The 12,808-nt window shown below is 36.7% G+C and overlaps 1 protein-coding gene across 2 annotated transcripts in view; it reads left to right on the forward strand.

The window, feature by feature from the left end:
* Positions 1–12,808, forward strand: part of PAPPA2 (pappalysin 2) — a gene marked incomplete at its 5' end in the record, with an annotated part of 281,240 nt that overhangs the window by 129,853 nt on the left and 138,579 nt on the right. For both annotated transcript variants that reach the window (XM_082656927.1, XM_082656928.1), the window contains 3 exons: positions 750–841; positions 4,782–4,975; positions 7,449–7,595. In XM_082656927.1, the coding sequence (XP_082513053.1) occupies positions 750–841; positions 4,782–4,975; positions 7,449–7,595 (433 nt within the window). The remainder of the gene's footprint in view (positions 1–749; positions 842–4,781; positions 4,976–7,448; positions 7,596–12,808) is intronic.

The raw sequence follows: 12,808 nt of genomic DNA on the forward strand, positions 1-12,808 counted from the left end.
AAAGAGGCAAGGGCCCTCTTCCTAATCTGATATTACACATTCTAGCCTGAGCTTTGAAACAGCTTCACCTGTAGCAACACCTGCTTGGCTACTGGGCCTCACAAGGCTCTTTATCAAAATGTTCCTTTAGACTCTGCCTGTATTCCCTCTCTGTAAACAGTCATACTTAGTTCTGCCATCCAATGAGAAGATATCTCTGAACTGCAGCTTTGTCTCAGCTAGAGGCACTCCATTACACATGAAGCAGGAAGGAGCTGTACAAATCATTTAATCCACTGTTTAAAACGCGGAAACGTGTAGATCCATTCTAATGGGATCACAGATCCCCAAGAAGTCATCCTCAGATTCTAGTTTAATAAATTTTTATTAGAAGCTAAAAGTTGTCACTTTGGATATCGCTTGTCAGTAAGAAAATGGATAGAAAACAAAGCCACACGTAGATGGGCAGGTTTCCTCCTCACTAGATCAGCTAACTACTTTCAGGGTTCCCCTCATTATGAGGTTGATAGGTCTCTTCTAGTGTAAGATCATCTTCCGGAAACACTGGCAGGACCCCTGGTGGATCTCCTAATGTGTCTGAACCATGAGCTACTTTTCCTGTAAAAGCATTCTCTTAGCTCCTACTTTTCTCCAGCTTGCATTTTTAAACACATAATAAGGAGTTTTAAGAACTTGAAGTGATGGTAACCGAACAAGAAGAATCATTTTATGTATGTATGTATATAAGAATGTACACTTTTACCTTCTAGGAGCCTGGGCGAAGAGTGTGATGATGGAGACCTTTTGAGTGGAGACGGCTGCTCAAGGGCATGTGAACTAGAGGAAGGTTTCAACTGTGTAGGTGAGTTTAGAAACACCTGCCTAGGCTTATGTCCTATTTTTGGAGGAGTCTCCGTGTCTTATTTTTGTGAGCTCTTACTGATAATAACAATAACATTTGATGTGTCTATTGTGTGCCTGACACTAATTGTTTCACATATATTTTCCCATTTAATCCCTACAATAAATATGGGGAGACTAAACGGAGACACAGAGAGCCTAAATAACTTGCTTTCTCTTAATACAGCTAGAAGTGATGACGTCAGGATTTGAACTAAGGAAGCAAAGCTCTAGAGTCTACATGTTAAACCACTAGGTCACCCTGCCTCTTAGATTAATGTTACCCAGGGTTGCTCTTGGGTCCTCATGTCTAATGTCAGACTGTCAGCCAAGTAGCACAATCCCACAGATTCTACATAAAAATTAGGGTAGGGTCCGTTTTAAGCCAAAGGGAGTACAAGATATCTCTTGGTGTCTGTGTTTAATAGATAAGATCATCAAGAATGGCAGAAGGTCATAACATTTCTTAATCCTGGTGAATCACTGGTGATAAATTATTACTAGGTGGCTTTGACTCTAGTCTCTTGATACAAGGAAGGCCCTCTAGAACACTTCTCCCAATTCTGATTAAAACCATCAACAGGCTTCTTTGTAGATTATTTTTCCATTCCCTTATGCATACATTGCAGTGATTCTGTGCAATATACTCATCAAATTACTTTAAAAAGCAGTGCATTTAAAAATATTTTAATGTTTCTAAATCTCAAGGTAAAGTCAGGTATGATTATAATTATGTAGAATTTATTAAGGTATTAAATACTATACAGAACACACAAATGCCCCTGCTCTCCAGAGCAGAATAAAAAATTATAAAACCTTAGTAGTTTTACATCCATCCGTCTAACAAAACATGTTCAGTGCCCACCATATGCCACAAGTCTAATAGAGACCCTTATCCCTTCCTGTGTCCAGCTTCCTTCCCTTATAGAAATCTACCAGTTCTTGAGAGATGGGTCTCTAGCTTTTGCTTACATGCATTTAGCAGTAAAGTATGCACCTTGAAAGAGACCATTCTGTTTAAAAGTAGCATTATCTGTTATAAAATTCTTTTCCCCTTTTCTGGTTTGGAAACTGCGACTCAGAGCATTTTAGTGACTCATCCACAGGCATACAACGAGGTCTCTGCAGAGCCAGCACTGGAACTCAGCTTTCCTAATTCTTAATCAAGTGCTTTTTCCTTGCTATGAAACTACAGAGGATAAATTTTTTTCCAGCTTTATTTGACTACCATTCAGATATTTGAAATGCCTCCCCATTATTCTCCTTTCCAATCCAAACATCCCCTCATGTGATTAGGTTTCCAGACCCTTTCCTATTTACCCTAACCTGGCATGCTTCATGTGGTCAATGCCCAGAAAGGAATTCAATACTCTAGTTGTGGTCTGGCTGTGCAGAATACACTGAACCGATTACCTCCCCTCTTCTGTACACAAGTATTTGTTAATGCCACCTCTGTTTGCATCATTTCTTTCTGGTAGCACATAGTGGGCTCATCTCTCTCTCTCTCTCTCTCTCTCTCTCTCACACACACACACACACACACACACACACACACACACACACACACTGCCTTCACCAGTGCAGCTCAAGTCTCATTTAACTTTATAGCTAAATTATTTTAACTTTACAGGGCAAAGTTAGAATGATCTATTCCACAGTTAGACATTTGTTTCAGTGAGTAATATGCTCATAGTATGCTAAGGATGTAGTTCTATTCCATTATTTCTCAAAAGATTAATTTTGAAGGAACCATTGTGAAATGTGTTGTAAAAGTGGTCTGCTATTTTTTCATGGATTTGAAGAAACAGAGGCAAAAGTTTTCATAGTAAACAAAAAATAGAGAAGAAGCAAGGAGAAACAGTCACTGGATTATATAGAAAAACAAAACATGTATATGTATGTATGTTATAAAAGTATGTGATAAATATATATTATAAAAATAGGGCTTCCCTGGTGGCGCAGTGGTTGAGAGTCCGCCTGCCGATGCAGGGGACATGGGTTCGTGCCCCGGTCCGGGAGGATCCCACGTGCCGCGGAGCGGCTGTGCCCGTGAGTCATGGCCGCTGGACCTGTGCGTCCGGAGCCTGTGCTCCGCAGCGGGAGAGGCCGCGGCAGTGAGAGGCCCGCGTACCGCCAAAAAATAAAAAAAAAAAAAAAAAAAAATAAACATATATTCACATATACATTTATGTGTATATAAAATATGTACATACATATAAACTATACACACACAAAAATGTATATGTGTGTATAAAGTACACATACATATAAACATACATATAAAATATACATATATACATATGTGTGTATATATATATGTATATAAGTGTGTGTGTGTGTGTGTATGTGTGTATATATATATATATATATATATATATATATATATATATATATATGGAATCCTCATGGAGAAGTCATTCCAAATACACATATAGTGGTTTTAGGGGAGTGACTTAGAAAGACCATGGCTTTAATGGAATGCAGGAGTTTAAAACCCAAAATAGGCTTAGAACCAAGTCCTAGGAATAGTGGCTTATTCCTGGCAAGTAGAGGTAGATTTACCACAGAAGGGTCTTAGACTTGAAATTATTAAGGATAATAATTAGTAACTACATATTGATGAGCAGCTGAAAAATTACTGGAACCGTCTTGTGGTATTTCTGTGAAGAATTTAAAATAAAAAGAATGGTATAGTAACAGTTAATTTTAGTGATGATGTTACTGAGTGTGTACCTATGTGTTGATTGATTTTAAATCTTGATCTTATTTGCGTGTCCTAGTATTTTAAGTAGAAATGAGGAATTAGAATTATGTTACTAATATGGGTAGAAAATGCAATAGTACTTAATAAATGGCTTTATAACTGCATCTCAGCTTTTTACATTTGAAGAAAGCTATTTTACATATCTATGGTTAGTACAGACTGTTCACTTAGTAGGAGTTATCCTATGAGCAAGTATGGACTTGTCCAGGGGATACAGCTTGCTTTACAAGCCCAACGGTTTTTCTCACATATTCATTACTCACACGTTTGCTCTTGAAGACAGTCCTTCTGCCATGGCTTGAGGCAGTGTGGAGTAAGAGACAGCCCCTGAACCTGCCTTGTGTAAGCCTGGCTCAGAGCCTAGTGATATTGCTTCTGCGTCAAGGGAACTTTGGTGAGTCACAGTCACGGAGACTCAGTTTGTCTATTGATGAAACAAACAAAAAATACATACCTCACATGGTTGTTTTAAGACTGAAAGAAATAATACACGTGTAATCCTTATAAACCTGGAGCCCATTTGTCCATTTCAGAGCAAGTTGCATGGTTAGTTGAAGAAACACAGCAGCAAAAATTTAATTGAAAACAAATCCCTCAAATGTTTTATTTAATATTTCAAAAACTGTGAAGAGGATTCAAGTACATAATACATCCTACCATCTATTTAAATTTCCTTTATTCTTTTGCTTACTTCTCTTGTATCGCCATCTTCCCCTAAGTACCTTGCTCAATGGTTCCTTAAAATTTCTTTCTATATCCAGCCCACAGCTGTTTTTTTTCTCCCTGTTCCTTCTCCCCCAACCCCACCCCCTTTGTATACTTTTTATTATATAAATGGATTTTACCACTCTCCCCATGAAAAAGTATCCTTCTTTTTAGGGGTGTGTGTGTGTGTGTGTGTGTGTGTGTGTGTGTGTGTGTGTGTGTGTGTGTGTGTGTGTGTGTGTGTGTGTGTGTGTGTGTGTGTGTGTGTGTGTGTGTGTGCGCGCGCGTGTGTTGTCTATATATTTGGGGTGGGCATTAGACGAGTTGGTAATTACAGTCTTCTCTTTAGCAGGCTGGAGAAAAAAAGGTAATTATTTTTACATGACATGTATAAAAACACTTTTTCAAATGTCATACAAATTTTTCTTGGCAGGGGAGCCAAGCCTGTGCTATATATATGAGGGAGATGGGATATGTGAACCTTTTGAGAAGGAAACCAGCATCACAGACTGTGGCCTCTATACTCCCAAAGGATACCTGGATCAGTGGGCTACCCAAGCTTATTCTTCTCACGAAGATAAGAAGAAGTGTCCTGTTTCCTTGGTAACTGGAGAACCTCCTTCCATGGTAAGTTAAGCCAGAAGAATAGAGTCAAGGCTAAACAAAATTGTGAAGTGATTCCCCCAGATACTTAATGTGAGCATACATTTTTTTCTCCTCACTTTGACACCAAATTTAGTTCTTAATGCACTCAGAATAGGATAATGTTAAATGAAAAGCTTCTAGACTAGCAATTAAATCTCATCCCTCACCCTCACCCCACTTACATTCACTAGTTTTCATCTAGGAACCTTTGACTATGCAATAGCTGACTTCAAGTTACACAAAAGCATCTCAAAATTAGTCTTAGAATACACATATCAGAAATTACACTTGGGCTTTGTGTTTGGGAAAATTTATTTTAAAAGAAGAAAAAGAAGCAGTAAAGAGTCAGAATACCTGGATAACACTATTGGATCTACCAGTATTATTATGATTATTACTAAGTCAGATTTGACATGTCACTTAACCTCTCTGGGCCCCAATTTCCTCATATGTAAAATGGGTATAATAATACCTTTTGCATTTAACTCAGTGGTTTATTACAAGGATCAAATGAAATTTAAAATATGTATTAAAGATCAAAGTATAATTTTTTAATTTTTTTTTTTGCGGTACGTGGGCCTCTCACTGTTGTGGCCTCCCCCGTTGCGGAACACAGCCTCCGGACGTGCAGGCCCAGCGGCCATGGCTCACGGGCCTAGCCGCTCCGCGGCATGTGGGATCTTCCCAGACCGGGGCACGAACCCATGTCCCCTGCATTGGCAGGTGGACTCTCAACCACTGCGCCACGAGGGAAGCCCCCGAAGTATTTGATTTAAATAATTTTTATTATTAAAGAAATTTGAGAGTGAGTACTAAAAACAAATCCGTAGGTATACAATTTTCCATGAATATCTACCTAAATAAATAGAAGATCTTCTGAGGACTCTGAGGACTGAGTTCTATGAATCATAATTAAGTACCTAAAAGAAGATTAAGGGCTTTAGTTTTTGGATACTATTCTAGATGTTTCCATTGCCAAATAAACTCTTTCATTCATTATAACAATAAGCAATATAGTCATTTCAACAGAAGTAAGATTTAGCTCTCTAGGTGTATTAGGCCAGGATAGAATTACTGGAGTTTAGCCTTGAGTAGATACCCCCAGACGACTGAGGAACCAGCCAAGGTTGGTGCTGTGGTTCAAGGAACTCATCAAGGACCCAGGGGTCTTTGAGATTTCACCTCTTTCTATCCTTGGCTTGCAGCTTTCTTCCTCAAGCTCATAAGATGACTGCTGTTCCTCCAGGCACGAAGTCATTATTTCAAGTGGGAAGAAGGGGAAAGGTCAAAGGGAGATATTCATACGTGCTAGCTGAGTCTCTTTTTATTGGGAAAATGGGAGCTCTTCGGGAACTTTGACACTATAGGCTTCCACCAACATCTCATTGGTCAGATCCAGGTCACTTCATCATTCTTAGTTGTAAGGGACCCTGAGGAGATGAGCATTTATAACTTGATACATTGTCACCTTGAACAAAATTGGAGTTTGTTAATAAGAAAGAAAGGGGAGGGCTTCCCTGGTGACGCAGTGGTTAAGAATCCGCCTGCCAATGCAGGGGACACAGGTTCGAGCCCTGGTCCGGGAAGATCTCACATGCCGCGGAGCAACTAAGCCCGTGTGCCACAACTACTGAGCCTGCGCTCTAGAGCCTGCGTGCCACAACTACTGAAGCCTGTGCACCTAGAGCCCGTGCTCCGCAACAAGAGAAGCCCACGTACCACAACGAAGAGTAGCCCGGCTTGCTGCAACCAGAGAAAGCCAGTGCACAGCAACGAAGACCCAATGCAGCCAAAAATAAATAAATAAATTTATAAAAAGAAAAAAAAAAGAAGAAAGAAAGGGGAATGGATATGGATAGGCAAGTAGCCATGCCTGCCACACTCCTTCAGCTAATTCTGGCATCTTTCTCAAGAGTTCTGGTGCCCAATGACAGGAAGCCCAGAAAACTGGGAGATTCTGAGTTAGTGACAGCTCTCTAAAGTGGCTTTTAGCCTAGCCTGTCTGTCTTCCCACAGTGAAGTGGGAAAAATTTCCTGGATTTTCTCTTTCCTGGTTCCTTTTCCCAGCTTAGTGGTTCCCCGATTCAGTAGCCTCACTCCTGGGGCCAGTGGATCCTGCCTGGTAAGGATCTAATCATCATCCTGGACAGACTTCCCTAACTAATCCTAGGAGCAGTTGCCTGAAATGTGCCAGGACAGTTCGTTGAGCAAGATCCTTGGGTCGTCAGTGGGCTGTGGGTTGTCATGTGTATTCTTCTACCCTGGTAAAGTTATATCTTGAGGCTAACGGAGAGCGCTGAGACGTTCTTCTACGTTGAGGAGAGTTTTCTGCCGACAATGTGATCATTAGGCATTCAGAAAGAGAGGAAAACTTTGGTTTCAAGCTGGAGAGTTTCATTGTCTTTACTTACCTCTCACCCTCCACATTTAATTGTTGGTTGAAATTGCATTTCAGATTTGCACATCATACCGTCCAGATTTACCAGAGCACCGTCCACTTACTGGCTGGTTTCCCTGTGTCACCAGTGGAAATAGCCCTCAGGATGAAGGGAGTAAGCAGCTAAAAGGTAGCCTGGAGAGAGAGGATGAGGTTTGGCTCAAAGTAAGTGGCCCAAATGGATTTTTGTGAAGGCTGTGGATAGATTGTGCATGTGTGTGTGTATAAATGATGCATTGGAATGGCTTGCCAGGAGATTTCCTTTTATCATCGCAAAGTTTTTACATCTTGAATTTATTTTCATCTCTCTTTGAATGTTGGACTTCTCTTTATAAGCAATCATTTTATCAAAGTATAATATACACATAGAAAAGTACAGAAATGCACAGATCAATAATTTTCTTACAACGTAAACATCCTCTCTAACCACCACACAGATCAAGAAACAGAAAATTAACATCACCCCCCAAAAGGCTCTCTCATTCCCCATCTCATTTATTACATGACAGAGGCATCTACTATTTTTACTTCTGCCACCATAGATTAGTTTTGCCTGTTCGCATTTTATGTAAAAAACTTTCCAGTAATGTACTATTTGTGTCTGATTCTTTCTTACTCAACTTTATTTGTGGGATTCATCGTGCTGCTTTACTTAGCAGAAAAGTTCATTTCCATTACTGTGTAGAATTCCAGTGCATGAATATGTCATACTTTATTTAACCATATTGATGGACATATAGTTTATTTCTAGGTTTTCTGTACTGTGTATTACAAATAGTTCTGCTATAAACACTTCTGTACATTTCTTTTGGTGAATGTATATAAACAATTGGATATATTTGGAACTGCTAGATCATAGTTAGGCAGCTGACCAGCTTTAGTAGATAATCCCGAATGATTTTCCACTTGGTTGTACTAGTTTATACTCCCACCAGAGGCCTATGAGTATTCCAGTTGCTTTACATTTTCACCATTACTTGATATTTAAAATATTTAAAAGTCTTCATTTTGGCCATTCTGTTGGGTATGTAAATGTACCTCCCTGAGGTTTCAATTTGTATTCACATGTTGACTAATGAGATTAGGAGACTTTTACATGTATATTGGTCATTTGTAGATTCTTCTTTTTTTTTTTTCTTTTTATCTGAAGGGCATATTAAAGTCTTTTGCTCAATTTTCTATTGGACTGTCTGTCATTTTCTTCTTAATTTATATGATTTCTTTACAATTTTCTGAATGTAAATCCTGTTCCAGTTATATGTTATTTAATATTTTCCAACACTCTGTGGCTTACTTATTTTTACTCTTAATGGTATATTTAGATGAACAGAGTTCTAAATTTTACTAAAATTCAAATTATCTTCCTTTTTCTTTATGGTTAGTGCTTGTCGTGTACTGTATTTAATAGTCTTTGCCTACCACAAAGATATACTTTCCTATGTTATCTTCTAGAAATGTTATTGTTTTACATTTTATATGTAGGTGTACAATCCATTGGAATTTTTGTGTATTGTGTGAGGTAGGGATCAAGATTTTTTTCTCCCTAGACCTAGAACTACCATTACTCAAACTAAAATTTTCTTTTCCCCTCTTTGCTGCACTGTGTCACCTTTATCGCAGATAAACTGGCAATATGTATGTGGAGGTCTGTTTATTGTGGAGATTCTACATCTTTTTTGTATATCTGTATACAGACTGATCTGTATATCCTTGCATCAGTGTTACACTCTTAATTACTGTACATTTTTTATGAGTCTTAAAATCAAATAATGTAAGTCTTAAACTTGTTCCTTTTTTTCCTGATTGTATTGGCTATTCTTGGTCCTCTGAATTTTCATATAAATTTTGGAATCAGCTTCAATTTTCACACATAGGAAAAAAAAAACTGATGCAATTTTGACTGGGATTTTATTGAACCTCTGAGTCAATTTGGGGAGAGTTTTCTCTTTAAAATACTGTCTTCTAACATTTTCTTTGAGTTACTTAAGTCTTTAATTTCTCTTAATGTTTTATAGTTTTCTGAGAAAAAGGGAATTGAATTTTATTTATCAAATGCTTTTTCTGCCTCCACTGAGGTGACCATATTATTTTCCCCTTTGTTCTGTCACTGTCTTGGTATACATTGATAAATGTTTAAATGTTAAATCAACATTAGATACCTGGGGAAAAAAATAACAACTTGGAGGCTATGTATAATCCTTTGCCAATAGTTTTGGATCCTATTTGTGAATATTTTAAGTGTTTTTTTCATTTATATTCATTAGAGATTGGTTCCTACTTTTTTTTTTTTTTTTTAATTTTACTATCTTGTCAGGTTTTATGATGAAGGCTAGGTTTGACTCCCAGAGTAAGTTTCCTTTTTTCACCAGTTTTCTGGAACATTTTGTGAAAGGTTGATGTTAATTTTTGAGGAATTCATCAGTAAAGCTATCTGAGTCTGTGTTTTCTTTAAGGAAAATATTTAAATATGTGTTAAAATTTTAAACCAAATATTGAAAAATTTGGGTTTTTTATTTCTTCTTAGGTCAACTTTGGTAAGTTGAGTTTTCCACCAAGTAATTAGTCCATTTTTTCTAATTTCGAATTTATTGGCATTAAGTTTTTTGTAATGTTCTCTTACTTTATTTGTAATATTTCCAAGCTCCCCAGGCCATTTTTAATTAATGCTATTGTTAATTTTTGGCTTCTCTCTTTTATTTTTTTGCTCAATCTTCCTAAAGATTTATCAGTTTTATTAATCTTTTATTAATGTTTTTATAGAACCAAAGAATATATATGTGTGTATATATGTATTCTTATATATATAAATATACATATATGAACATAAAAGGAAGGAAATAATGAAAATAACATTATTTCCTTCCTTTTATGTTTACATTTAACTTGCTCTACTTTTTCTACTAACTTGAGATGATGCTTAAATAATTAATTTTTAGCTTCTTTCTTTTTAAAATATGTGCATTAAGGCTACAAGTTTCCTTCTAAGTGTGACTTTAGCGACATACTACAAGTTTCACATCTTATTTCTGTTATCCAGTTCAAACATATTTTCTAATTTTTATTTAATTTTTTGATCCCTGAGTTATTTATAAGTATGCTGATGAACTTCCAAACATTTATGGATTTTCTGGTTACCTTTTTATCTTTGACTTATAGCTAGAGTCTTCTGTGGTCAAAGATTATATTTGGTATGGTTTCAAACCTTTTTAATTTGTTGACCCTTGAATTACGGAATAGCATCTGGTTAATATTGATAAATATTACATGTACTTTGAAAGAAATATGTAATCTGAAATTATTGGATATAGCATTCTATATATTTAACATAGATCAAGTTCATCCATCATGTCATTAAAATTTCCTATATCATATATATAATCTATGATATATACATATTTTCCCTGATATTTTGTATACTATTTCCATCAGTTACTGTGAGATATGGGTCAGACTTTCTTACCATAGTCTTGAATTTGTCTGTTTCTCTTATTTTTGTCAGTTTTTGATTTATATATTTTGAAACTATATTATTAAATATGCAGGCAATTCTCACTTTGTAGTGTGGGACCACAAAATGACCATGTATCCTAAAACTATACAAAGCAAACTCAGTAATGATGGGAAAAATTATAATAGTTACATGACCTTTTTGACACGATATTAAAAACTCTCTTATTTTCAGAAATATATGTGAAAGGAAGTGAAAAAATAGTAAATTTTAGTTCATTATAATTTTAAAAAACATTACAAACAGAGAATTAAAGTGTTTCATTTCTTTGTTTAAAAAAAAGAAAACTACCAAGTATAGTTTGAACAGTGCTTGCCTTTTTTTTTTTTTTTTTTTTTGCTTCATATGACTTACATTACAAAGCAAGCAGTTTTTCTGTGCCTTTGTGAATTGTCATATTCCTTTCTAAGTTTGAGCAGCTTCCAACATTTTATAGTACTTTGCACTTTTAATGTTATGAAGCGTCTCTGAGAGTTCTTTTAATGTGAATTTTTTCTTGGCATCATTTCCTCTGGGACATCTTCATCCTTTTTGTCACAACCACTTTTCTCATTTTTGCTGATCATTTCACTTTCACTAAGTTCCTCTGGCTGCAAATCCAGTCTCTCAAATGGCAGCAGCATCAGCATTCCCACACTCAGCTCTTTCGTCTATAACTCTATTTACCTTTAATTCAAATTTCACCTCAAGCATTATAATTTTTTGTTTCTTTGCTGTACTTTCATCCTTGCTGGCTGATCCCCTCTTTTGATTATCCATGTTTGTGAAATGTCACGTGGGTAAAATGTCACTGGGAGATGAGGCAACACACATGCACACTTTTCTGCCTCTGTGTGAACTGAATAACAGATACACAGTAAACGATCAATGACAGTTTGAAAGAAGTGATGTAATTGGTCACGGATCATGATGCTCAGTTGTTATTTACATGGTGATTTGTGGATGGAAAGACTATTAATGGAGTTTGTACTTTCTACAGTTACAATTATTTTTTGGTAACTGAAATTTGAATCATATCGTTGGGACTCTGGTATTATATAACTAAATTGTGATAACTGATATTTTTGTATATGGAAACTGTGTAAAGTGAAATTACTGTCAGTAGATAATTTTAGAATTTTTATATCTTCCTGGTGGATTATCTCTTCTAACACTAAGAAACGTCTCTTTATCTCTAAGAATATTTTTTAATAGATCTTTATTGGAGTGTAACTGCTTCACAATACTGTGTTAGTTTCTGTTGCACAACAAAGCGAATCAGCCGTATGCATACCCATGTCCCCATATCCCCTCCCTCTTGAGCCTCCCTCCGAATCCTCCTCTCCCTCCCCTCTAGGTCATTGCATAGCACCGACCTTATCTCCCTGAGCTATGCTGCTTCTTTCCACTAGCTATTTTACATTAGGTAGTGTATATAGGTCAATGCTACTCTCACTTCGCCCCAGCTTCCCCCTGACCCCAGGTCATCAAGTCCATTCTCTATGTCTACATCTTTCTTACTGCCCTGAAAATAGCTTCATCAGTACCATTTTTTAAAATTTAGATTCCATATATGTGCGTTAGCATACAGTATTTGTTTTTCTCTTTCTGACTTACTTCACTCTGTATGACAGACTCCAGGTCCATCCACCTCACTACAAATAACTCAATTTCGTTTCTTTTAGTGACTGAGAAATATTCCATTGTATATATGTGCCACACCTTCTTTATCCATTTATCTGTCGATGGACATTTAGGTTGGTTCCATGTCCTGGTTATTGTAAATACTGCTGCAGTGAACATTGTGGTACATGTCTCTTTTTGAATTATGGTTTTCTCAGGGTATATGCCCAGTAGTGGGATTGCTGGGTCATATGGTAGTTCTATTTTT

The sequence above is a fragment of the Grampus griseus genome, assembly GCF_964374135.1.
Source record: "Grampus griseus genome assembly, chromosome: 1".
NCBI lineage: Eukaryota > Metazoa > Chordata > Mammalia > Artiodactyla > Delphinidae > Grampus > Grampus griseus.